The 26653-nt window shown below is 55.2% G+C and overlaps 3 protein-coding genes and 1 long non-coding RNA gene across 8 annotated transcripts in view; 2 read left to right on the plus strand and 2 right to left on the minus strand.

The window, feature by feature from the left end:
- The window catches only part of Wdr48 (WD repeat domain 48), a 31325-nt gene extending 29296 nt beyond the window's left edge, over nt 1–2029 (plus strand). For all 4 annotated transcript variants that reach the window (XM_005082338.4, XM_013122215.3, XM_040739775.1 and 1 more), the window contains exon 19: nt 229–2029. In XM_005082338.4, coding sequence (XP_005082395.1) covers nt 229–324 — 96 coding nt within the window. In that variant the 3' untranslated portion in view covers nt 325–2029. The remainder of the gene's footprint in view (nt 1–228) is intronic.
- On the minus strand, nt 2028–12254 carry Gorasp1 (golgi reassembly stacking protein 1). The gene is made up of 9 exons (XM_005082337.4): nt 12146–12254; nt 7530–7610; nt 6968–7171; nt 5449–5535; nt 5208–5338; nt 4772–4985; nt 4014–4164; nt 3499–3651; nt 2028–3364 (listed from the first exon to the last, which is right to left on the minus strand). The coding sequence occupies exons 1-9, from the start codon at nt 12203–12205 to the stop codon at nt 3129–3131; spliced, it is 1317 nt and encodes a 438-aa protein (XP_005082394.1). The 5' UTR covers nt 12206–12254; the 3' UTR covers nt 2028–3128.
- Nucleotides 12255–12311: 57 nt separating this feature from the next.
- Ttc21a (tetratricopeptide repeat domain 21A) overlaps nt 12312–26653 on the plus strand; it is a 29701-nt gene continuing 15359 nt past the window's right edge. For both annotated transcript variants that reach the window (XM_040739773.1, XM_040739774.1), the window contains exons 1-11: nt 12312–12435; nt 14203–14332; nt 15406–15516; nt 16153–16319; nt 17342–17464; nt 18456–18613; nt 20150–20234; nt 22197–22295; nt 23639–23831; nt 26309–26406; nt 26557–26653. The exon at nt 26557–26653 is cut by the window's right edge and continues 104 nt beyond it. In XM_040739773.1, coding sequence (XP_040595707.1) covers nt 12412–12435; nt 14203–14332; nt 15406–15516; nt 16153–16319; nt 17342–17464; nt 18456–18613; nt 20150–20234; nt 22197–22295; nt 23639–23831; nt 26309–26406; nt 26557–26653 — 1285 coding nt within the window. In that variant the 5' untranslated portion in view covers nt 12312–12411. The remainder of the gene's footprint in view (nt 12436–14202; nt 14333–15405; nt 15517–16152; nt 16320–17341; nt 17465–18455; nt 18614–20149; nt 20235–22196; nt 22296–23638; nt 23832–26308; nt 26407–26556) is intronic.
- Nucleotides 13024–16857, minus strand: LOC121137500. The gene is made up of 2 exons (XR_005874752.1): nt 16735–16857; nt 13024–14863 (listed from the first exon to the last, which is right to left on the minus strand). It is a non-coding gene; the product is annotated as an uncharacterized LOC121137500 (long non-coding RNA).

Consider the following 26653-nt stretch of genomic DNA (forward strand, 5'->3'; position numbering starts at 1 on the left):
TCATTTGCAGGGTAGTGCCTGTCATGTTAAAGACTTTGGAGTGGAGGTGGGTGGAGAAGAGATGAATTACAACCCAGACGCAGAGCTCCTATTTCAGATCCTGTGTGTGGAAGCCAGAAGAGGTCCCAGGCAGTGAGGAGCAAGCTGGGCCACCTGGCAGGTCCCCGGTTAAGGGTGCCTTTAGCTGTTAGTGACGTTGAAGTTTTTCATTGCACTTTGGCTGTTCAGGTTTTGGACCCAAATATGGACCTACGAACAGTAAAGCACTTCATCTGGAAGAGTGGCGGGGACCTCACGCTCCATTACCGGCAGAAGTCCACGTGAAGGAGCCTCTCCTGGGTTATTATCAACCTTCCTCTGTGGCCCCGAGTAGTCCTAGGAAGCCTACCAAGCCCTACGGGGAGCAGGACCTCCACCAGCCAATTGATGAAGTGACTAATCGAGATGTAATATAGAACCAGGCTCCATGCATAGACTGAGGTGTCCCCAGGGACTCAGTGCGAGGACAGAAGACCAAGGCATCCTTCGAGGCATACAGAGAACCTACAACAGACAGGCCGTCCGTGCAGACTGTGCTGACTCCCTTTGAAGGGCCCGCCTCTGCTCAGCACTTGTTAGATAGAGAACATCGGCGGGCCACATCTGTCACTGCACTTCAGTTTCAAACCCATGAGTTCTGCATTTCCTAAGTACATTCCACTCATGCAGTACTTATGAAGGCTTTCTCTAAATTTGTCATTATCCAAAAAAAAGTTGTTTTCATCATCATGTAAGAGTTTTGTTTTAATGGGAATCATCACTGTTACACAATTCAAGAGCCAGCCCATTTCGTAAGGAATGACCATGTCCGGCTACTTGTGAAACACCGAGTCTCAGCTGTGCTCTGTAGAAGACCTGCCACTCCAGGGTGACGGTCAGTACTTGGACTTGGAGGCCACCACCTGTGTTGTGAAGCGCTGTCCCACAGTAACCTGGCCACACCACAGCCCAACAGCTGTGGCCACCGCCCTTCCTCCAGCACCCGGTCCTCACAGGGAGCCTCAGCGGGAATCACAGCCTCGCCCTGGGTGAGCATGTTACTGTCCACTTAAGACCGAAGTTTGTGCTGTTAGAGTAAAGAGATCTCACAGTCAGTTGGTTTGATATTTATATCGGGGTCCGTGTTTGTTTCTCCAGTTTTATGCGCAGGCTTTTGCTGTGCCTGCGTCCACATCTCTGCTGTCTAACAATCAAAAGCTTTCATAGACTCACTTGGATCTTGTACAGAATATTAACTTATTGGGGATAAACACTTCAACTTTGGCAGACAACACTTTGGATTCTTGCCAAGGTCATTCCCACTCATAGATAGTGGTCCCTGACTCTCCAGGAGACAAGCCTTGAACAAAGCCAGAAGCACACGTGCCTTCAGGGGCAGTTTATCCCAGTCCAGTCACCTCCCTCCCGTGCGGCCTGTCCCCACAGGGGCGGGGGCTGGGGAGGGCTGGTTTTCTTTTCTACATCTTCACAGGTTCTGCTGGGGACAGCTGACGGGTCCAGGTCCATCCCTTACAAAATGAGGCATCAATCCGCACAACTGCAGAACAGGGTCCCCTCACTGCTAGCTGTGGAGTAAGACATGCCATGGCTTCCACGCCCTCAGAGTGAGCAAAGGATTAAAATGTTCTCCCTTCCTCAGAGCAACTGGCCGCTTTTTTTTACAGTCCTTTTTAGCTATCTGTGTCGGACACAACAGTGCACTTTTGGTGCAAATTTTTTAGTGATAGTTATGAACTCAAAGATAGGGTTGGGGAGGGGGTGCCCAGCCCTCAGAAGTGTTTGCACGAGGGGCCAATGCACTAAGTGGGTTTCCCTAAGCCGCAGGAAGTTGGGCCCCTGTGGTGGATCTTACCCCCAGCATGGTTGTTCCTTTTTTTTTCCCCTCTAGTCAAAATCAGTAAGAAGTTTCCATAAAATTGGACAGTCTGCAATGCCAAAAGGGTCAGAGTCTGTATTTCAAGTTGTATAGAATAAAGTTTTGGTTAAAATATTTTTGTGCGTCTCACACATTTATTTTTTTCACTTGTCATTTTCCTTCACAGCAGATTAACAGGAAAGAAATGTCTGGGGTTCATACTTGAAACAACAGCAGCATCCATCTTGCCCCACTTACCGGGTCTTGGGGACCAGAACCTTCTAGTTATAAGTTAGGGCAGCCGGGGGGGGGGTGAGGCACTGAGGTGAGGTGCCCCGCTGTACGCCCACACCCCCGCACTCACCAGAGGCCTGCCCACAGGCCTGACTATAATGTATTCCTAGTGCTCGGGGCCTGGCCTGCCGCATGGTTTAGCCTGTGCTTCCTAGAACAAAGTCCTCGACTTGACAGCCTAAGTGCGCTGTACACAGTTACTAGCGGTCTGTGGACATGGAGACTAGAAACAAGACCAAAGGCAGCTTACCACAATCAGCGTGGGGACGTGCCACCTGCAGAGTGCATAACCTCTCCTGCCTTAGCCCCTAAACTAAAGGCACCTAGAGTTCTAGACACTGCCCCTCCTACCCCCACTCTCCAATATTCAGCCAGCCTCTCCTGGGGCGGGGCAAGGGATTTTGATGGTGGGGATGAGCATACCCACCAGACCTGGCCTGTTGTCTGTATGTGGAGCCTGGCAGGAGGGGGGTCACAGGACACTGTGGTACCCCACCCCCGGGGGTAGTGGGAGTATGACTAGCACAGGTGGATCCCTGTGAAGGGCCTAGAATTTTCCAACTTAGAACAAAGTAGCCAAGTATACTCTCTCTCCTTCAGCATTCGGATTGGGACGAGGAAGGACACTGGGGTGTCGGGCCCTCCTCAGTACAGGTGGGGCTACCGGTAGACAGCCTCTCCTGTCCCTCACCCCATCCTCACACTCAATCGTGACCGGGCCCTGCGGCCTCTCCCTCGTTGAGGCCGCCTAGGTTCCATCTTGTGCCTCAGAGCAGAAGCTGCGGTGTTGCTCCCAGCTTCCCTTCAGTCCGGGACCGTGGACGGGGTGAAGGCTGGACCCTAGGGGAAAGGCTAGCAAAGCCCAGGCCTCAGTGGGAGCTGCAGCCTCCAAAGCCACACAGACACAAGCTGAGCAACACCAAGGTCCCCAGGAGCCTCCTCACAGCCCAGGCTGTGGCTCCGAGGTGACCTGAATTTGACTGGCTGGCCCCTGGGTCTCTGTGTCTGCTGGCTCCTCGATCTGGGCTTCCAGCAGCTCTGCAGACAGCCCGTCTTCCAGCGAAGATGCCGAGGTGAGGCCGTCGGGGAGACTCAGCTGGGGCAGGTGGTCCGCCTGGGCCCCCGGACTGTCCGGGAAGGAGATCTCAAACTCTGACCCTGACCATGTGGCTTCACCTGGAAGAGAAAGTGGTGCTGAGGAGACCTCAGCTGCCACTGCCCCGCAGCCAGGCTCTGGTGGAGGGTGGGGTCTCAGGGCGGCCCTCCCTAAACCCAGGGTTTCTCAGGGGGCATCACCGAAGGCCACTCACCACCCCGCTCATGAGAACTGCTGCTGGAACCAATGTCCTCTGGTCCTGAGGCTGACAGAGCTGTGGAGGTCAGCACTGTGGAGGGTGACAGGCTGGGGCACACACTTGCATTGCTGCTGTCCAGGAGAGACATACCTGACACATCCAGGAAGCCTAGGGGAGGGAGGATAGCCCCGTGAAGCTGGGAGCCTGTCTCCCCTGCCGTGTCCTAGAGCACCTAGCTTCCCTTGGGCCCACAAACACCTCCACCTAACCCCATGGAGGCTGCCGCTGCCTGACCCTGAGGGACAAAAGGAGCCTGGAGTTGAACACCATGGCAGTGGGTTCAGGCCCTGTGCTGCCTCAGTCTGAAGCCACCTCAAGCGTCCCCTCTATCTACTCTTGACTAGATGACAGGTTAGCAGACCTGAGGAAAGCCGGGGCAGTGCTAGGGGAGTGTAACCCTGAGCCTGCAGCACGTGTCAGCACCAGGGCCTTAGGTGCCTCAGACTCCTCTGGGGCCTGCCCCCCCATACCTGGGTCCATGACCCGCTGCACCGGGGGCGGAGGCTGTAGAGGGATCTCCATGGAGCGCGCGCATCCCCCACCGTCGGCAGCACCATGGCTAGGGCTCCCAGACCCTAGGAGCTGCGCTTCCACGAAGCCACCGGGGACCTGCGGCAGGGCCTAGAGACACCAGGGAGGAAATAGTTGGGGGTCAGGATGGTGCCGATACAGACCCAGTACAGAAGCAGCTGTTCGGTCCAACCTTACTGCAGCCCACCCCGGCCGGCACTGCGAACATCACCCTTCCTTTCTCTGAGCGATGAGGTCAGGCCAGACACTCCCGGCACCAGACACACCCTGCGGGCTTCCTGATACTCCCAGGGATTTCTGGGTATCCACAAACGCTACCCCTGTTCCCTGAGCGCCCCTTGAATCCAGGTGCGTATGGGGACCGTGCCAGCATGTCCAACACTGGCTCGGCTGTCCCCAACCTCACCGCAGCACAAGGTTCTGCCCATTTCTAGGCCTCAGTTTCCCACTCACAAAATGGCCGCCAGTGCCTGGCCTCCACTCCCGAGGGCCGTGGAGCCACAAGCGTGTTTTACTGTACCCACGCAGAGGCTCGATGCTTCTACCGCATACCAGATGCGGACAGGCCTCCTACAGGCACAAGAACCTCACGGGCCCACGCGGAGGGTTTCCTGGGTCCCTAGACACTGCCGGCAGGCAGCTCCGCTGCCCCCAGATACTCCCCACTTCCCTGGCCTGAGAGGTGCTCCCCGCATACCTCCATGTAGTCACTGTGCCTGGAACCCAACTCTGGACCAGAAGAGTTCTGAAGGACGGGCAAAGAGGGTGGGGTACCAGGAGACAAGGCCTTAAGTTGTGGAGTGTTGGCCGGTGGAGTGCCAGATGGTGAGGCCCCAGCTGGCTTCGGGTAGGGGCGGGAGGGCTGCGTTGGGATCCGGTGTAGATACCCGTAACCAATGCCGCACCCCAGACTGTGCAAGGCCAGAAACGCTCGGTCAGGGTCGACCACGACACAGCCCTCCCTACCCAAACCACACCCACCCACAACCGTGACTGGACAAGGGCATTCCGGGGCAGGGTGAAACCTCAGGACTCTGGGGTTCAGCTGCCCCCTCCAAGGGACGCCGGAAGCCCAAGCCTACTGGGCCAGCCCACCCATCTAGCCCTGTGAGCCCTGTGAGCCCAGGCAGTACCTGCCCTCTCCACCCCAGGCTGCATTAGGAGTTACAGTCACCTCCCGGCAGGAGTCGGACTCAGAATTATACACCATCAGCTTCAAGGGCCTCCCCTCGTGGGACTGGAGGAGTGTATAGAAGTCTTCAGACTAGGAGAGAGACAGGGTCTGAGGGGAGCCTCAAACGAGACACCTAGGCACAGCACATCTGTCCACACCCCTCCAGGGGCCGGGAAACACACACACCATGGGTCCCTTACCTCCTGGAGGATCTGGTCAGAGCCAACTACATAGTCCGTGTAGGGGCGCAGGCCAGCCAAGGCAGCAGGGGAGGAGGGCTCCACGTCCTGAAGGAAGAATGACCAACTCTCTAAGACTCACTGCTGAGCAGAGAGAAGAGGCGGGGGGGGGGGGGGGTCTCTCTAGGGAGAAGGACACTTAGCCTCTGCTGCCTCAAGCAAGACTTCCTTCTTCCTAGGGCCCTATTTTCTCCTTCCCCCAGGTTTACAGCCTAACCAGCAGAGGGCAGCACCTGCACACAGTCCACAATCTGTACCCGGGCTCCACCCCCCCCACCCCCGCCTGGGAAAACACTACTGACCCCCTAGGGCTTCTCCTCTCCCAGCACTTTGGAGGCAGAGACAAGTGGATCTCTCTGAGTTCTAGGCTAGCCTGATCTACCTAAAGAGTTCTAGGCCAGCCACAGCTACATAGTGAGGCCCCAATTCAAAAACACTTAAGAGAAAACTGGGGGCTGGGGAGATGGTCTGTGGGTGGGGCGTAAGCATGAGGTCAGGGGTTTGGATCCCCAGCAGCCATGAGAAAGAAAGCCAGGCCAGCAGCAGTAAGCAAGAGGTTAAGTTAGGGACCCTGACTCAGCGAGATACTTCGTGAGAAAAGACACGGTGTTACCCGGCGGTTGGTTCACGCTGGCCCACCCTTCCAAAGGAACCAAGGCATGGAGCCGCAGACAGCCCAGAGGCTAACGGCACTCGCTGCTCTGCAGGGAACCCAGGTTTGACTCCCAGCACCCACGTGGCAGCTCAATACCATCTGTTGTACCTCCAGTCCTCTTCTGACCTCCAGGGGGCACTGTACTCACACGGTGCATGCAGGCAAAACCCCACAGACACAAAATACAATGTAAAAAAACTAAGGTGTGGAGTTAAGAATGCCCCAAGAGCCGGGCGGTGGTGGCGCACGCCTTTAATCCCAGCACTTGGGAGGCAGAGGCAGGCGGATCTCTGTGAGTTCGAGGCCGGGCTGGACCGATAGCCTCCAAAACAATACAGAGAAACCCTGTCTCGTGAAACCAAAAAAAAAAAAAAAAAAGAATGCCCCAAAGTGCAGGTGTGCTGACGCACGCTTAATCCCAGTACTTGGGGAGCAGACAAATCTTGGGCTGGTGGACCTCTGCAGGTTTGTGGCCAGCCTGGTCTACACATTCAAGACCCTGTCAAAAGCAACAAAATGCAAGAATAATGCCACAGCAGGTGACAGAAGCAATAATCAGCTGTCCTTTGCCCTCTGTTCCCCGTCCCGCCCACCGGCCCTGGCCGGGAATCCCGCCCCTGTGTGCCCTGCGCGCGCACACACACACACACACACACACACATATGAACAGTCGGCACACACACACACATACACACACACACACACACATATGAACGGTCGGCACACACACACACACACACACACACACACACATATGAACGGTCGGCACACACACACACACACACACACACACACACACACACACACACGCCCCACGGTACTCACCAGCACGTGCCACACGTGCTCGCCGGCCCTGCGGAAGCTGCAGAAGCGCACGCTGGCCCCCAGCAGGCCCTGGCCGCCCCACATGTTGCTGGGCACCACCTCCACCTCCCGCACCTTCATGGTCTTCATGCTGAAGACCTCCAGCTTCACCGGCTTCTCCACGTTGGCCTTCAGCAGGGCCTTCAGGGTGTCATTCTCCTTGTTCTGCACGGGCCGGGAGGGCGGACTCAGCCCGAGGCCTCCCACCCCTGGGCCAGCACCGCGGGCCTGGCTGGTGCGAGGACGAGCTACAGCAACGGTAACTGGGCCGGCTTCACCGGCTAGGTTTGCGCCTGCAGCCCCGGAAGCTGCAATGACCCCTACCCAGCTCTGGGGCGCCCCGACTCCTCCCAAGCCTTGGTCCCCGACAAAGCGAGTAAAAGGCCTGTTAGGGCCATGTCCAAAGCCTCATATGCCTTGAAAATGGTAGCCACCTCCGAGAGCCCCTCTGGCCCTGATCCACCCGGGAAGAAAGGGGGGTAGAAGCAGGCTGGACATCGCGGGGGGGGGGGGGGGACCTCACCAGCCTCGAGTGCCCGATGGTGATGATGAAGTCGAAGTAAGGCTCCAGGCCTGCCTGCTGGGCCGGCGAGTTCTCCTGCACCTGCCACGGGTCAGAGCCAAGTCACTCGGAGCTGACAGGCCCTGCAGCTGTGGAGAGGGCTCAGCCTGCACAAACTGCTCTGGCCTCTGCCGGGGCTCACCTCATCCTCCATGCACTACCTCCTCAGGAGGTTTCCTCTGAGGAAATGCTCAGATGCCTCCAGAGGGGGCTCACGCAGCCTGGGAGTAAGGGATGCCCCGGGAATACGGCCCCCCATCCCGAAACTGGACTGCAGCTGCCCAGGAGGCCAGGGGGCATCGGCCAGGAAAGCCCAGGCGTGCGGGAGAAATGCAGCCAGGCCGTGCTGCATGGCCAGATCCCAAAGAGCCTAGTCGCTGAGTGGTGGTAAAGAAAAGCAGATCCCCAGCCTCTACCCGAGTTCATCTCCACCCAGACACACAGTCCTGCTCTGGGCGCTTCCCATCCCGGGGGTGCTCACTGCCCCTCCCAGCTACCAGCTTACTGCTGTCTCCAGAGTGCACTCAGCCCCAACACATCTGTACCCCAGACACATCTGTACAGACACACCTCAGCCCATCACATCTGTACAGACACACCTCAGCCATCACATCTGTACAGACACACCTCAGCCCATCACATCTGTACAGACACACCTCAGCCCATCACATCTGTACAGACACACCTCAGCCCATCACATCTGTACAGACACACCTCAGCCCATCACATCTGTACAGACAGACACATCTCAGTCCTATCACATCTGTACAGACAGATCTCAGCCCATCACATCTGTACAGACACACCTCAGCCCATCACATCTGTACAGACACACCTCAGCCCATCACATCTGTACAGACACACCTCAGCCCGTCACATCTGTACAGACACACCTCAGCCCGTCACATCTGTACAGACACACCTCAGCCCGTCACATCTGTACAGACACACCTCAGCCCATCACATCTGTACAGACACACCTCAGCCCGTCACATCTGTACAGACACACCTCAGCCCATCACATCTGTACAGACACACCTCAGCCCATCACATCTGTACAGACACACCTCAGCCCATCACATCTGTACAGACACACCTCAGCCCATCACATCTGTACAGACACACCTCAGCCCGTCACATCTGTACAGACACACCTCAGCCCATCACATCTGTACAGACAGACACATCTCAGTCCTATCACATCTGTACAGACAGATCTCAGCCCATCACATCTGTACAGACACACCTCAGCCCATCACATCTGTACAGACACACCTCAGCCATCACATCTGTACAGACACACCTCAGCCCGTCACATCTGTACAGACACACCTCAGCCCGTCACATCTGTACAGACACATCTCAGCCCATCACATCTGTACAGACACACCTCAGCCCATCACATCTGTACAGACAGACACATCTCAGTCCTATCACATCTGTACAGACAGATCTCAGCCCATCACATCTGTACAGACACACCTCAGCCCGTCACATCTGTACAGACAGACACACCTCAGCCCCGTCACATCTGTACAGACAGACACATCTCAGCCATCACATCTGTACAGACACATCTCACACGTCCATCTGCAGAGCCTTGAGCAAACAATGCAGCCTTTGTCCCCAGGCCCTGATCCTAAAGATGCACCTAAGCCTTTGGCTCAAGCCTTTCGCTAAGAACACTTGATTAAGTGTTGGGCCAGGGATCAGCCAGGCCCGAGGTCCAGGTGACAGGGCACAGGGTTCATGTGACCTCAGATCCTTGGTGCCTCCATTGGACTCCCCAAGGTGAAGGAGTTTTCGGGAGCCCACTCTGAACAAAGCGCTGAAGACGCCTCCAGTTCAAGGCCGTCTGCCCTGGCACCACAACTCCGTCCTCACAGCAGCACCAGCTGAGTCCCTGCCTGAGTGTCGCCTGCCGGAGCTGCCACAGCCCTCAATGGGGGTAGGCCCATATTGCTTGCTGGTCCATCCCCAAGGCAAGCTGTTTCTGACCTGTTTTTGGAGGGACTTCAAGTCCTGCTCCATCCCTCTGGGGGCCCTACTTCAGGGACTCTGAGACCTGCCCTCTGTTCCTCCTAGACAAGCAGTTCTCAACCTTCCTAACGCCGCGACCCTAACACAGTCTCTCATGTTGTGGTGACCCCCAACCATAAAATTATTTTCACTGCTACTTCACAACTGTAGTTTGGCTGCTGCAATGAATCATGTCAGTATCTGTTTTCTGATGGTCTTAGGCATCCCCTGAGAAAGGGTCACCGACCCCCGCAAGGGGCACGACCCACAGCTGTGAACCTCTGCTCTAGAGGGTTTTCAAGACCACAGGACCAGAATGTCTTAGAGGGTGGGGGTCCTCCCAAGGCAGGGCCACTTCCAAACCACTGCAGCTCCCTTGGGGAAGGCCACTTGGCTCCTAAGAGGAAGTGTCACCCTCCTTCCCATGTTGTCGGCAACCCACCATGGTTAATGAGGTCTGGAAGCCCTGGACCCGGCCCACCTGCCTGAGGATCTGTCTCCTGCTCCGTCCACTGGAGCTCCAGCATCGAACCTTGTTCCTGCAAAACCCCAAAACCCGCTGCCCTTCCCCTGCTCACCCCGACATCTCCCGGTGCACCCACACCCCCTACAGCTCGTTCAGCTTTTCCTAACCCCACACCTTACCCCCCAACCTAGGACCCTACGGAATGAGCCGGGACAGACTCTAGACGAGGGGCTGGGTGCCGAGTACCAGATGCTAACGACTCTGTAGGCCGTTTCACTGTTCCAATCTATGGATGAGAAAAGGAGCTCTGTAACTTAGCCGTCGGGGCCTAGAAAATGCAACCTGGTTACAGCAGCATTCTCTGTGTGAGTGTGCGAACCCTGCACTGCCGCACACCCCTAGTGAGTGCTGGTGATCCCTGCACTGCTGCACACTCCTGAGTGCTGAGGACAAGGGCCTGGAAAGACTGGGAATGACAAAATTCAGACACATTAGCTCCCTTGTTCTTCAGCTCTTAAAAATATAAGTAAACGTCTGGCCGGGCGGTGGTGGTGCACACCTTTAATCCCATCACTCAGGAGGCAGAGGCAGGCAGATCTCTGTGAGTTCAAGGCCAGCCTGGTCTACAGAACAAGTTCCAGGACAGCCTCCAAAACAGTACAGAGAAACCCTGTCTCGAAAAAACAAAAAACAGGAGCACTGGCTGCTTTTGTAGAGGACCTGAGTTCAGTTCCCAGCACGCACACGGTGGTTCACCAACCATCCATGACTCCAACTCCAGGGCACCTAATACCCCCATCTGGCCTCTGTGGGTACCAGGCACATATATAACTGTAGGCAAAACATCCTTACACATAAAAATGGAAATAAAGTCTAAAACAACAAAACTCCTCCAGATAGTTCCATATCTCCAGATAAAATACCAAGTCTCAGGACCTGGGGACATAGCTCCAGCATCCAGGAGGCCCAGGGCGGATCCAGCATCCAGGAGGCCCAGGGCGGATCCCCAGGACTGCCAAACAAAAGCTCTCCAAGTCTTCAGGACAACACGGAAGGCCCTGCGAGCCCATCTGCATCCTCCACAGGCCAGCCGGCGGCCACACCACCCTGCACACCGGCGGCTGGCTTCACTCACAGAACCCCCTCATGCAAGTATGTTCTAAAACACCCCTGACTGGGCGCATTCCAACGTCCCCAGGCACAAATCTTGTCACTTCTGGTCTGTGAAGACAACGAGGCTTTCCGGCTAGCAATCACATCTTAGACTTGATGTCATCCTTCCGTTGACGCAGACCAAAGAAGCACAGAGGCTCAGGAGGCGGAGGCAGAGGGATCTCAGTAAGTCCCATCCAAGCCAGCCTAGTCTACGTAGCACAGGGTGAGGCCATCTCAAAAGAAATCGAATTTAAAAGAGCCGGAGAGCCTTTAATCCCAGCACTCGGGAGGCAGAGGCAGGCGGATCTCTGTGAGTTCGAGGCCAGCCTGGTCTACTGGGCGAGTTCCAGGACAATCAGAGATACATAGACAAACCCTGCCTCGAGAAACCAAAACAAACAAACGAAAAAAAAAAAAAGAGACCGAGAGAGGAGAGCTACTGAGTTTCAGACCAACTTGAGCTACGTACTAAGATCCGGCCGAATGCAGCCAGGCAGCAACCTGATAAACACGCCCGCCTCCCCGCAGCTCTGGCTCTACCCAGTTCTCAAGAGGGGAGAGTGGGGGACCAGGGTTCAAAGCCCTTCCTTATCCCCAACCCCAAATCACCCACTTTGTCTCCACTTCCCAGAAGCCCGTTCGCTCGCACCTCCCTGCAAGTGACACGTAAGGCCTCACCCAAGTCTCGGGGTGTTTTCGCTGTGGGGTTCCAGTGCCCACCCTGGCTCGTCATTCCGATCATCTCACGCTCGCCCTCCCCGCAGGCTTCCCGAAGCCCTGGAGCTGCTCCAGCCCCTTGCACCGCGCCTCTCAGAAGGGGTCTCCAGTCCTGGGCGCGCTGAGCCTCCTCAAGCTGACAGGGGCAGGGGACACCGCGGGCCCCCGAGCTGTGCAAGCCTCCCCGATGCCCGCCCGCCGCCCCGGTTCAGCGGCTCACCCCGTGCAGGTGGAAGCCCTCGCCGCCCGCCGGCTGCTCCGAGCTCGCTCCCAGCCCCATGGCCGCCCTCTTCCTCCGCTGCGTGGCTCGGTCACATGGGGCCAGACCACGCCCTCCCGGATGTCAGCTCTTAGCAACGGGCCGGCTGCCAGGTTGCCAAGGACGCGCAGGCCTCGGACTTCCGGCCGCGAGCCGAGCCGCGAGTTGGGCAGCCCAGAGCTTGGGAATCCTGCTCAGCCGGGCATCACCCGAACCCGGCTGCAGCGATGAGCGGCGATGACTCCCTCATGGTGCGTGAGCTGAGCGCTGGGCCGCCTGCGCCGGGCTCCTGCTGCCCGCACAGCTCTGCTCTGCCGTGGGCTCTCTGCTCCCTGGCCATTTCTGCTGTGGACGCTCTCTCTCTCTCTCTCTGTCTCTCTCTCTCTCTCTCTCTCTCTCTCTCTCTCTCTCTCTCTCTCTCTCTCTCTCTCTCTCTCTCTCTCTCTCTCTCTCTCTCTCTCTCTCCCTCCCTCCCTCCCTCCCTCCCTCCCTCCCTCCCACTCCCTGGCCATCTTCCCTTGGGCCACCTCTGGGATACTTCCCTCCCTAACCACCGCTACCCCTCTGTCACTACTCACTCTGGCAGTGTCAAGAAGTCCCTCCATCTCCCCCAACACCCTAGCCAATGCATTGCTTCCTGTGCCCTCTGCACCCCCAGCCTGAGCCTAACCTCCTGTGCTCCCCCAAACTAAACCCATACCCATGCCCGTTTGTCTTTTCACGTCTTCCTCTTAGCCTCCCTCTCAAGCCTCTTCCTTGTCCCCGGCTCAGAAGATGCTGTGAGCCTTAACTCTCCATGCCCACCTCCAGTCCTAACCCAACACGCTCGCAGATGTCTCCAAGGTTCACTACTTGGTTTTATTTCCTAAGCCAGAGCCACCATGTCTCCCTAGACAGCTCCAGCCTGGTTTCCCTACCCTGGCTCTCTTCACCAGCGCTACCGCCTGCCACTGTCCACGGACCTCCTGCAACCACACACAACAGCCAGAGTCTCTCCTTAGAATGTATGCCTTTGAGGTGACCGGGGATGTAGCTAGAGTACGCGTCAGTTCCCGGCTCTGATCCCTAGCATCGCATAAAACGGGTCTGACGGTACACGCTTGTAAGCCCCACACTTGAGAGGGGGAGGAAGATCAGGAGTTCAAGGTTATCCACAGCTATGTAGTTTAGTTTCAGGCCAATCTGTCAAAATGAGACTCTGTCAAAACAGCTTTAAAAATCTGAAAACATGCAGGGTGGTGGTGGCGTATACCTTTAATCCCGGCACTCGGGAGGCAGAGGCAGGTGGATCTCTGAGTTCAAGACCAGCCTGGGCTACAGAGCGAGTTCCAGGACAGCCTTCAAAGTCACAGAGAAATCCTGTCTCGAGACCCCCGCCCAAAAAATCTGAAAACACCACTCCCCTACTTAGAACCATGCCAACTGCGTCCTGTTTGCTACCCTGAGGTGACTCTAGGCTTCTTCAAATGGGCCATGAGGCTTTTCCGATCCAACCACATCTACCCCCAATTCAACACCCACAAACCTTAGAGGAAGTGAGACTTGGCTTTGAAATCTTAGCCCCGTTATCGCGCGATGTCTGCAGAGCTGATCTCCCCGGGGTTCCACTTCTTTGTGAAAGACACATGATCATGTGTACGATGGTGGACATAGAGCCCGTGAAAACGGTCCCTAGCTTGTCACCACAACGACTGCCATAATTGTTCCAATTATCGCCCCATACTCTTCCTTCCCATCCCATGGCAAGCCTGAATTTACGTTTACATCACGTCTTAACCAGAATCAATGCCATCCCCCGCCCCCAATCACCTAAAAACCCTGTCCTAGCAACGCTGCCTGGAGCTACTCCCGGGGCTGCCGAAAGAGAAGGCAAAAGCATGAAAACGTTGCCTTTGCCTTCCTGAGTGTAGCACTGAGGTGGAGCACAGCACCTCACAAGGGAGCGGGTCTCACTCTGCCTGGGTCAGAGCAGAGACGAAGGACTGGGGCTCTCACCACCATGCCTTCCTCTCACACAGGCTTTGATCATCTACTACAGCCGGGAAAAGTACTTCCGCCACGTGCGGCAGGCCGCGAGCGTGGGCTTGGAGAGGTACAGCAACGACCCCGTGTTGCAGTTCTTCAAAGCCTACGGAGCCCTCGGGGAAGGTAAGGTATCACTCCGACCCCAGGTGCCGCCCTAGCCCTGGTCCTGGCGGCATCCGCGCGCCTACTTCCAGCTGTGCTCCCACGGACACGTCCCCGCGCTGACTGCCGCGTGCCACGGGTAAACAGGAACCTGCCAAGTCCATACCAGGTTGGATCTTGAGATCTTGGCTCGCCATACCCGCCGTGAGCCTCGGTTTCCTCTGCTCAGGCTTGGAAGCAGGGAGCGCTGGATCTTCGGGAAGGGAGGGGTGGGAGACATGAGTACCGGCAGGAGAGTAGGGTGCAAATTGTAAGAGGGTGGGACTCGGGCAGGTGCTGAGAGCTGTCTGAGGAGCCTGTCACCCATGTTGGGGACATCCGGGAGAAACGCAATTGGTAGGTCTTCAGCAACTGGCTGGGAATGCCCTGGCCCTCTGCAGAACTGACTGCGGCCCCTCTGGAGTTCCCAGGCTCACTCTGGGCCACACTTCTAGGTTCCAATAGTCTTAGCCGAAGGCCAGGTGTAGCGATGAGCCTTTGTTGTCCAGGCACCTGTGAGGCAGAGACAGGAAAGATCAGGAAGTCCGATGTGATCTCAGACTAGATACACATGAGAGCCTTTCTCAAAAACAAAAACAAGACACGAAAGAAAGTCGGGGCTAGAGAGATGGCTCAACAGTTTAGAGCACTTATTAAGCCGGGCGTTGGTGGTGCACGCTTTTAATCCCAGCTTTTAATTGGGAGGCAGAGGCAGGCAGGTCTCTATGAGTTTGAGGCTAGCCTGGTCTACAGAGCAAGTTCCAGGATGACCAGGGCTACTGGGAGAAACTCTGTCTAGAAAAACAAACAAACCAGGAAAGCACCTAAGGTCACCCTCTGACATCCAGACACAGACGCACACACGGACCTGCCTTTGCCAGCCTGGACCACAGAGCCAACAGCCTTCAGAGCACTTCACCCTCCAGGAAGTGCAGGCTCCTGGGGACCTTTCAAGTCAGTTTGTCCCTAGATTCCGGGTGTGAAAGCAGGTGGCTCCGTCCCATGCTGTCTGTCTGGGACCCCAGAGCGGAACCTTGTGCACGCTCTTTCTACAGACCATATCCATGATGCCATCAGTGAGCTGGAGAGCATCCAAAGCCACCCGGATATGTCCCTGTGCTCCATCATCGCCCTGCTTTATGCTCACAAGTGCTGCGACACCATCGGTGAGTGCCGCTAGCTCGGCAGACTGCGCCCCGTAGGGGAGAAAAGGCCACTGCAGAGGCAAGCCCTTCTGAGGCGCAGGCACAGGGCCGCTTGGATCGGCTGTGAGCCAGTCAAGACAGGCTACCCCTCAGGCTCTCCCCACAGGCCTCAGAGAAGACCTAAGGGCTGAAACCACCAGGAAGGGAGAGGCAGGAAGCATGACGGAAGGGCTCATCCCTCCAGACCAAGCTCGTGAAAGCATCCTTCAGTCTTCACCAAGATAGATAGATAGATAGATACATACATACATACATACATACATGCATGGATGCATGCCATGCATGCATGAATGAATGAATGAATGAATAGACCCAGCCATTCTAAACAACTATGCTCCTAATCTCAGGTCCCTAGGGAGTCAGAGAAACGTGCCAATGTAGACTCTCCCGTCTCTCACTCAGGATGGGCCCTCAGTTAGGGACTCATGCTCAGTCCATCTGCTCAGCACACTGATAAACATGGGGATGGGAGGCCCCCAGACAGTAAACTGCAAACTGAGCCCCCATGGGGCAGGGGTGGCTGGTGCAGAGAAGGATGCACTGCATCAGATGAGAACCTCCTGGTCCTCACTCAGCCTCTTCCTCTCCTGGATCTAGACAGAGAAGCAGTTCAAGAGTTGGAGAGCAGCTTGAAGGAGATCCGCAAGACAGCCAGTGACACCGCCCTGTACTACGCCAGCCTCTTCCTCTGGCTCATAGGCCACCACGACAAGGCCAGGGAATATGTTGACCACATGCTGAAGGTCTGCAGTGGCTCCAAAGAGGTACAGGAGCATCTCAGGGCCACAGCCAAGCAAAGCGTCGTAGTGGGGCCGCTCCCGGAGAGCCCTGGGGCTAGGGCCACACCTCGGCACGGGGTCTCAGACCTGTACCCTGTGTAAACCCTCATCACGCCTGTGCACAGCGTCCTGTCTCTAGACTGCTTTCCTATGGCCTGCCTTTTTTTGTTGTTGTTGTTTTGGTTTGATTTTCGAGACAGGGTCTACTGCATAAACTTTTCCCGTGAGACACAAACACACACTCACCCGTCAAGTCCAACTTGGCAAAACAATGAGTCTATTGGGCTTGACCCCAAAGCAGCCTCGCAAACCAAAACAACCTCCCCTCAGCCTAAATGACCACTTCCCTGTGACTGCATAGACAGAGTCTCACTGGAAAGCCAACCCCACCCCTGCATACCTTAGGACAAGGCCACCTGCAATTGGGGGGGGGGATGACATCCACCTAGCAGTGAGGTGCAGGCTGGTCCACAGGAGCCTCCCAGCCCCTCCTCCTGTGAGTAAACACATCAGCCTTGCTCTTGAGAGCAGCAGCCTGTGAGTGTGCCGAGGGTGGTGATGGCTGCTGTACTCAAGCCTGGGTGTCACCAACGATGGCCTTGAACTTCGGCCCCTCCCGCCTCCTAGGCAGGCAAGATGACTCAGTAGGTGAAGGCATTTACTACCAAGCCTGATGGCGTGGGTTTGATCCCTGGAACCCACATGGTGGCACATGTGCGCACACACACACGCGCACACACACACACACCTACAAACATACATGTATGCACACATAAATGTAATAAAACATTCTAAAGAAATCATAAGATTTAAATAGGCAAGCAGGCATGGCGTGATGGTGGCACATGCCTGCCTGTCATCGTAGCTCCTGGGAGGCTGAGGCAGGAGGATTGGGAGCAAGAGGCCAGCCTAGGCTACAGGGCAAGGCTGTCTCAAAAGGAAAGAAACTAGAAGGGTCTACCTGTGGAGGACCCAGGACGTTTCCCTCCCCCTTGTTCCCTTCCCAGGGCTACGTGCTAAGAGGCTGGATGGACCTCACCTCCAGCAAGCCCCACGTTGTGAAGAAATCCATCAAGTACCTGGAACAAGGAGCTCAGGACACCAAAGACATGCTGGCGCTGATGGGCAAGGTGGGCAGAGGGGACTGGGGGAGTCTGGGCTGGTCCACGGGGAGCCAGAGATCTGCCCGGGGAACTCAGGCCCAGAAAGGGCCACAAGGGTCCAGAGCTCACTCCTCCCTGCTTCCTGTGAGTGCCCTTGTCACCCACGCTTCTCATTCTGTTGAACGCCAGGGAATTGGGCCCAGGGCCTGGTACATGCCAGGCAAGCATCCGCTGAGCAGCATCCCTCGTCCCTGTTTGGTGTTCTGAGGCAGGCTCTCCTGTATCCAGGGCTAGCCTCGTACTCACTCCGTAGCTAAGGCTAGCCTTGAGCTCCTGATCCTCCTGCCTTCACCTCCCAAAAGTTGGTCTGAGGAGCGGTGGCAGTGCCCGGGGCTGTGTGGGGGTCACCGTCCCTTCGCCCCCTCCACCCCTGTCTTTTACCCCTCCCCATCCCCCCAGCCTCCCCCTCCTGTTGAAGTCACCTAATGGCCACAAGAAAAGGGAAGCGTGCGCTTTGCATGTTTGGCATTTTCTGACCTTAATTTGAATGAAATTGTTTTATTTTCTTCTGCAGTCCTCATCAGCTCTAGCTTTGAGAGAAAAAAACTGCTCTCTTACTATCTTTCTGTGTGTGTGTCTGTCTGTCCTTACAAAAGGACTACATAGTCACTCAATGACAGAGGGAGAGGGGAGGGAGCAGGGGACACCACCGTGCCTGGATAGAGCCCAGGACCTCACACACACTAGGCAAGCACTCTGCCAACTGAGCTATGTCCCAGCCTTGAAGAAGTCCTGCTCTGGCCCTCAGAGCTCCTGGCAGGGCACCCCAGGGGAGCAGTGACTAACACTGGGCCCCCAGAGGCCATGATCCCAAGTCTCAGAAGTAAAAACAGCTTCCCAACTGGCTACCTGGCAGGCAGGGCCCCCACAATTAATCTCTGGGGCCTTTGGGCTCTAGGCTGGTCAGGATCCGAACTGCCCACCCGGAACCCCGGCTCTTCTCTCCGGTTCCCCACAGGCAACATACTTCATGACACAGCAGAACTTCTCCAGAGCCCTGGAGGTGGTGAGCCAGATCACTGTGGCCTCAGGGAACTTCCTGCCGGCCTTAGTCCTGAAGATGAGACTGTTCCTGGCTCGGCAAGACTGGGAGCAGACCATAGAAACCGCGCACAGGTGAAGGGAACGCCCCTTGCCAGGCCCCTCCCCCTCTTAGGTATTCGGGGCGCTGGGGGATGGAACGGGGGGGGGGGTCTTGCTCAAGCTGCAGAAGCACGCTACCACAGAGCTATAGCCTCAGCTCTTTCAAAATTCTGTTTGAGACAGGTCCTCGCTGAGTTGCCCAGGCTGGCCTTGAACTCATTCTGTAGCCTAGGCTGACCCTCCCACCACAGCCTCCCAAGCAGCTATGATTGCCGGCTTAAGCCTCCACGACTGGCCTGTTTTTCATCCTGGGTCCTGACTGGAGTGTGTTGTAGAAAGTTGTTTTGACTGGGCAAGGATATAGTTTTTTGGTTTGGTTTGGTTTGGTTTTTGGTTTTTGGAGGCAGGGTTTCTCTGTATTGTTTTGGAGGCTGTCCTGGAACTCACTCTGTAGACCAGGCTGGCCTCGAACTCACAGAGATCCACCCGTCTCTGCCTCCTGAGTGCTGGGACTAAAGGCGTGCGCCACTAACGCCCGGCTGGCAAGGATATGCTACATTTGTTTATGCTGTGGAATATTACTTAACTGTGTAAAGGTGTGTTAGGTTTGTTTATGCTGCACTTGTTTGAAGATATAAGGATGTGTGTTTAACTATGTAAAGATGCATTGCATCTGTTTATGCTGCATTTGTTTAACTATGTAAAGATGTGTTGCTGCTTCACCTTGCCTGCCTAAGGCACCTGATTGGTCTAATAAAAAAACTGAATGCCAATGGCTAGACAGGGGAGGGATAGATAGGCAGAGCTGGTGGGCAGAGAGAATAAGTAGGAGGAGAAATCTAGGAAGAAGAGGAGAGAGCGAGGGAGAAAGAGAGGGACACACCCAGGGTGAGATGTCAGGCAGCAGACAGACCAACATGGAGACAGCAAGAAAGAAGGACACACAGAGACAAAGAAAGATGAAAAGCCCCAAGGCAAAATATACATAAAGAGAAACAGATTAAAATTAAGAGCTAAGATAAGGCTAAGTCTCCATGTTGCCAGGCAGTGGTGGCTCATGCCTTTAACCTGAGTACCCCTGAGCTGAGTGTGGCGAGATACACCTGTAGTCACAGCCTCTGAGGGGTGGAGGCAGAAGGATTTTGAAACCCGCCTGAGTTACATAACAAACTCAAGGCCAGCCTAGGGAACATGAAACCTGGTGTCAAAAAAAAAAAAAAAAAAAAAAAAAAAAAGAGGAAAGATAGGAGGAGGGGAGGAGGAGCAGGAGGAAGAGAAGAGCAGGGGAGGGGGAGGAGCAGCGGAGGAACCAGAGAGACGCTTCTGCAGTTAAAAACTCTGGCTGCTTTTCCAGAAGACCCAAGTTCAGTTCCCAGCACTTCCATCTGATGGTCCACAGCTGTGACCTCAGCTTCAGGGGGTCAAACAGGCATACACAAATACATATAATTACAGAATAATTAAAAAGAAAGAGAAATGGCTGTTAAAAGGTAGCCAGATGTTTCTAATATCCCATCCCAACCGGGCTGTGAACACTGTCAGTTCATGTCACCTCTCTTCCTATTCCAGAATCCTTGAAAAAGACGAGAACAATATTGACGCCTGGCAAATTCTCACTGTGCATGAGCTTGTGAGGGAAGGGAACACGGCCACAGTAAGTCACCTCAAGACTCAGGAGCTGGCCCAGGGACACATCTTCATACTAGGAGGCTGAGGCAGAATGTTCTTATATGAGTTCAAGTCAAGACCCCATCCCCCCAAAAAGACAGAGGGAGACAGACAGAGAAACAGAGACGGGGAAGGGGGGAGAATGAGAGAAAGAGAGGGAGAAGAACAAGGAGAGACTGACTTAGAAGCTGAGCATTGGACAGATACAAAGAGGGACCACTGTAGCCCAAGCCCCAACCCCAGCCCTGGCTTTGCCTTTTTGTTTGTTTGTTTGTTTGTTTGTTTGTTTGTTTGTTTTTTCCGAGACAGGGTTTCCCTGTGTAGCTTTGGAGGCTGTCCTGGAACTAGCTTTTGTAGACCAGACCAGCCTCGAACTCACAGAGATCCGCCTGCCTCTGCCTCCCGAGTGCTGGGGTTGAAGGCGTGCACCACCAACGCCCGGCTGGCTTTGCCTTTTGAGTAACCAGAAATCCACCACCCTTTGATGGGCCCAGCAAAGCGGAATCTAAAGAGGTCACAGCAGGAGGAAGGACGTTCTGGTTCCTTCTATCAGCAGAGCTCCGAGATGGTGGGTTTCTGGGTTGGGGTGACATAGAGGAACCGGGGGAAACCCCTTGAAAAGGGCCCTGGCACCGTCTCTGGGGGGAAGGAGCACAGATCTGTTGCTACCCCTGGAACAGGCCTGTCACCAGCAGGGTCATCACAAAGGCAGGATCAGCGTCTTGTGCCCCGTCGTCGCCCCCACCTGAGGCTCTGGTGCCGCCCCAGTGCGTGCCCAGGCTGCCTAGCTCTAACCCTGTCTTGCTGAGGAGAGCAGACCAGCTGTGCTCCCCCCCTCCCCTCTTCCCTTTTCTCCCTCTCTCTTGCTCTCTTGGTCTGTGTTGGGGATGGGGGAGGGGGGCAATGGGTGGAGGTTGGAGAACAATCTTTAGGACATTCAACCTCCTCCTCCACCATGTGGGTCCCAAGGACAGAACTCAGGATGGGAGGCTTTCCCCACTGAGCCCTCTCGCTGGCCCCTAGGCTTCTCTTTTGACAAAGCTTTGCAGCTGAGAACTGCAGCTTCCCTGGCCCGAGCTGGGGTGTGGACAGGAGGAGAGTCCGGCACACAGACTTTCTAACCCTTCCTCTGCTGTGGAGTCGGGACAGCACCACTCACTTACTGTAGGGGGTCCCCTGGAAAGACAGGTACCCGTGTGACATACATGTCAGGACAGAGCTGCAGGCTGCAGGCAGGGACTTAAGGGTACCAGTATGGTCACATGAGGCCACTTAGGACAATGACCTCTGCCTTGGTGGGGCTGGCAGGGCAGCTTCCTCACACACTCAGGACAAAGACCGAGGAAGGGAATAATGTTCCTTCAGGCTCACACGTGCAGGGTTTTGAAGCAGGTCTCATGCCTGCAGCATTGGACACAGGGACAAGCAAGGCTTAATCTTGGAGGGTGGCACCGGAGTGAGAAGTGGCCAAAATCTCCCAACTAACGTGCAGCCAGAATTGAAAAGTCCCTCCCGGCCGGGCGTTGGTGGTGCATGCCTTTAATCCCAGCACTTGGGAGGCAGAGGCAGGTGGATCTCTGTGAGTTCGAGACCAGCCTGGTCTACAGACAAGTTCCAGGACAGCCTCCAAAGCCACAGAGAAACCCTGCCTCATAAAACCAAAAAAAGAAGAAAGGAAAAGAAAAGTCCCTCCCAACTCTGGTTTTGCGTTTGGGGGTTCAGTTGTGCTTTGCTCCCTTTGTAGACTGGGTCTGGAACGTCCTGTAGTGAGTGTGCCCTTGACCCCCCCCCCACCTCCTGAGTGCCGGGACTACAGGCATGCACCACCATGCTGGGTTTTCTGCTATGGACCTCAGGGCTTCATGCATGCTGGGCAAGCATTCCATCACCTAAGCTCTGTCCCCAGTGCCCCCCCCACACACACACACTGTCTGTTCTGTCCCTGCAGGCTACCGATCACGTTAGAAGTCTAATCAAGGCACTAGAAACTTGTGAACCCCAGAACCCCAGCCTCCACCTTAAGAAGATGGTTGTAGTCAGCAGACTGGTGAGTAGGCACCACCCAGTTTCTGACGACACCCGCCCCCCCCCACCATGAGAAGACCTTGGCTTCCCTCTGTGCCCTGGTGGGGCACCGAGCCCCTCCCCTCCACCCTCCGCTCACACCTGGACCTGATGCCTGGGTAACCCGTCCCAGTGGCCTCTCTGGCTGACAACAGTGGCCTGATGTGGCCACATGTCCTCCACCAAGGTGCCCCATGAAGGTTGCTATGGTGACCAGGGAGACGGGGGCCTGAAGCGCTTTTAAAGTGGTGACTCTACCAGGGGGAGAAGGTGCCACCACCTCTGCTATGCAGAACCACGCCAGCCCCAATCCAGTATGCATATTCTCCTGGTGGTAGCGACCTGAGGGACAGTCCACCTGGACCTGTGGCATCAAAAGTCCAAACAGACAAAGGTGCCAGAGAATCTGTCTTTCATTAAGAACATTCACTCCAAGAAAGGTTTACAGGAAAAGCTAAGAATGAGGCCAACCCTGGGCTGCAGGGGCCAGAACGGGATTGCTAAGCGCTGCTGGGTGACTGTCCCCTCCGTGTGTGTCTGAGCTTCTCAGTTTTGTCCTCATGTGGCATGGGACATGGCCCATCACAGCCACTTTCCATCACCAAACTCAAGTAGCTTTTCAACAAGCTTTACATTAAAAAAATAAAAACAGCCAGGCGTTAGTGGCGCACGTCTTTAACCCCAGCACTGGGGAGGCAGAGGCAGGCAGATCTCTCTGAGTTCGAGGCCAGCCTGGTCTACAAGAGCGAGTTCCAGGACAGCCTCCAAAGCAATACAGAGAAATCCTGTCTTGAAAAAAATAAATAATAATAGTAATAAACATACAAAAATCCCCCACAAAACAAAACCCCACCTACTGGTAAGGAGTTGGGAGTGGTGATGCATATCTATGATCCCAGCACTGGGGTTAGAGACAACGGGATCAGGAGTTAAAGGCCAGCCTGGGCTACATGAGACCTTGTCACGAAAACAAAGCAACCTAGCTACTGCTAGGCTGTAGTGACGCAGTGACGCTTAGGACCCTTAAACTCAGCGCTCAGGAAGCAGAGGCAATAAGGTCTCTGTGAGTTCAAGGCCGGCCTTGTCTACAGAGAAAGTTCCAGAAAAAAAAGGCTGGCTAAGGATATGTCCGGAGGATCCTACGGCTGGAAGCAGGTTTCTGAGGAGATGGATAGCTCGCTGCATACACCCAGCTTCCTAGATAGAGCTCCCAGGTTTCCCTTGGACTCTTCGAGGCCTTCCCAGCACTCCTGAAATGTCCCCACTCCTGAGGTATCCCCACTCAGGCAGCTTGGGCTGACTAGACTCTGTGTCCTCTTTTGGCAGTGCGGGAGGCACCAGGTGGTCCAGCGGCTTGTGAGCGGCTTCCTGGAGCGCATCTTCATGTCCACCCCCTCCTGTGCCCCTGTGGCCACGGAGCTGGGTTACCTCTTCATCCTGCAGCAGCAAGTAAAAGAGGCGTGTCTGTGGTACAAGGAGGCCCTGAGGCTGGAGGAGAACGGGCTGGCTGCCTTGGCAGGTCTCCGCAGGCCGGGAGGAGCGGGGTGGTGTCCCCCGCAGGCCTGGGGACATTCTCTCCAGGCGGTGTGTGAGTTTAGGGGGTACTGTACGATGGGGTCTCCCAGTGAAGCCACAAGTTAGATGAAGGCCCAGGACTCATCCACTCATCCATGTCATAGCAGGAGCACCCACATCCTACATCAACAGAAGACAGGTAGGTCAGTGCTCATTCTGGTGGCCCTGCCCCTTCTCAGTCCTCACAGGCCAAAAGTAAAGATATCCTCACCCCACACATAAGCAGAGCCTCTGTATGCACATCCCGACTACACACACACACACACACACACACACACACACTCATACATACAGAGCCTCTGTATGCACATCCTGACTACACACACACACTCACACACACATACACACACACACAGATCCTCTGTATGCACATCCTCACTACACACACACACACTCATACACACAGAGCCTCTGTGTGCACATCCAGACTACACACACACACACACACACACACACACACACACACACACAGTTCTGACTCCCCGTGCAGATCTGGAGGCTCTCTGATAACTTCCTTTGTGTAAGTGTCACATGACCTCTCCTTCACTCACATACTGGAGTCCCCATCTCAGCTGACCTGAAGGGGGAGGCAGGGGGTTGGGCTGTGCTGGCCTTGGCTTAGAAGACCTGTCACTGTTAGGAGACTTTGTCTTTGTGCTCTTGGTTCTACAAGCAGCGTGGGGGGCAGGGTGTCCAGTGGGTCATGCGAATCAGGGGACCTCTCAGGAACAAAGTTAAGGCCCCAGAGAGCCTGGGACTTCAATGCTTGAAGACTCTATTGTGTCCCTTAAGTAAAGGGCACAGTCAGCTGGGTGTAGGTGTACTTCTGTCATCCCAGAAGTGGGAGGTGGAAGCCAGAGGATCAAGAGTTCAAGGTTATCCCCAGCCACATAGAGATTTGGAGGCCAGCCTGGGCTACATGAGACACTGTCTCCAAAGTAATGATTGAAAACAAGTTAATTACCCTAGTCTATAAAAATAAATAGCTTAATTTAGTGTTTGCCTTGGCATGTATAAGGCCCAAAATCCCTAGTACACTACCACCATAAAAGAGAAAAAAGTCACCCCAAAAGAATAGGGGGGGACTACAAAGAGGAAATTCACAATGTAATTAAAAAGCCACTAACTTGCCAGGCGTTGGTGACGCACGCCTTTAATCCCAGCACTCGGGAGGCAGAGGCAGGCGGATCTCTGTGAGTTCGAGGCCAGCCTGGTCTACAGAGCTAGTTCCAGGACAGCCTCCAAAGCCACAGAGAAACCCTGTCTCGAAAAACCAAAAAAAAAAAAAAAAAAAGCCACTAACTTAAAAACATAGAAATATGTTAATTCTCTCCGGGTGTTGGTGTGACCTTTAATCCCAGCAGAGACTGAAGGATCTCTGTGAATTCAAGGCCAGCCTGGTCTTGAGTTCCAGGACAGGTTCCAAAGCTACAGAGAAACGTGTCTAAAAAAAAAAACAAAACAACAGAAAAAAAGAACATTCTCCCTAATAGTCAAGAGAATGTGGATTAGAACTCATGTCTTTGTTCCTTTGACATTGTGTGTATACTGTGTGGGGTGTGTGTGAGTGAGGTCAGAAGAGGGTGTTAGAGCCCCTGGAGCTGCAGGCAGGTGTGAGTCCTCTGTTGTGACTGCTGGGAACCTACCTCAGGTTCTCTGTGGGAACAGTCAGTGCTCCTACACCCGAGCCTCCCTGAAGCCTCTCCTTTTACATTTTAGATTGGTGAAAAGGCCTAAGTTCAGCCTCCAGAACCCACATAGGAGCAAGCTGACCCCCACAGGGACCTTCTGACCCCCACATGGGCTGCATGGCACGCATGCTCATGCGTGTGCACACACACACACACACACACACACACACACAGTTTTTTGTTTATCACCAGGCTAGGAAGTTGAGCCCCGGGCAGCATGCATGCTACACCCTGAACGCCTAAACATAAATCTTTGAGTTGCACATTGCTGTGTGCACATTAATAACAAGTACTTAGAAACATGTTTGGAGGGTTAGACCCCCAAGTTGTTTTTTTTGTTTTTGTTTGTTTTTTGTTTTTCGAGACAGGGTTTCTCTGTATTGTTTTGGAGGCTGTCCTGGAACTCGCTCTGTAGACCAGCCTGGCCTGGAACTCACAGAGATCCGCCTGCCTTTGCCTCCCGAGTGCTGGGGTTAAAGGCGTGCGCCACCAACGCCCAGCCAGACCCCCAATTGGTAACGGTGGTCGTCCCTGGAGCCGCTGTTGAAGCCAGCACACGAGCGAGCTGGGGGATAACTGTCGCGGCTGCTTTCTGTTTCCCTTCTTTGCCCCCTCACGCCTTGGCTTGCGAGGAGACTGCCGGCCTGGGGCGCTCGTCTCAGCTCCACGCTGGGTCTGTGGGTCTGCCGGCCCCGCTACCCACTCAGCTCCGCTCGTGTCCCATCCACAGGGAGCATCTGGTGCCAGATCCTACAGGGCCAGCTGGAGGAGGCTGCACACCAGCTGGAGTTCCTGAGGGAGGTGCAGCTGTCCCTTGGGAAGTCTGAGGTCAGAGCTCATGGGCCAGGAGGACGGCTCCCCCGGGGTGGAGTCTCAGCGGAGGGCAAATCCGAAACGGCCCACCTCACTGCTCAGGCCAGCCTGGGCTTCCCAGCCGGCCTCGGGCCCTGAACCCCAAGCCTCTCTCTGTCCGCACAGGTGCTGGTTTTCCTGCAAGCCCTCGTGGCGTCTAAGAAGCCGACGCTGGAGCAAGAGGCCACGGTGCTCCTGAAGGAAGCTGTGGAGCTGCACTTCT

The sequence above is a fragment of the Mesocricetus auratus genome, unplaced genomic scaffold, assembly GCF_017639785.1.
Source record: "Mesocricetus auratus isolate SY011 unplaced genomic scaffold, BCM_Maur_2.0 Super-Scaffold_100691, whole genome shotgun sequence".
Lineage (NCBI taxonomy): Eukaryota > Metazoa > Chordata > Mammalia > Rodentia > Cricetidae > Mesocricetus > Mesocricetus auratus.

What these genes read in the sequence shown, in the direction of transcription:
- Gorasp1 (XM_005082337.4), bottom strand. Translation starts at nt 12,205, where the DNA reads ATGGGGCTGGGAGCGAGCTCGGAGCAGCCGGCGGGCGGCGAGGGCTTC. An exon ending in CCATCGGGCACTCGAGGCTG is followed by an intron (nt 7,172 to 7,529) that starts GTGAGGTCCCCC and finishes CGGCCCGTGCAG; the next exon opens with AACAAGGAGAATGACACCCT. An exon ending in GCAGCGGGTCATGGACCCAG is followed by an intron (nt 3,652 to 4,013) that starts GTATGGGGGGGC and finishes TCCCTCCCCTAG; the next exon opens with GCTTCCTGGATGTGTCAGGT.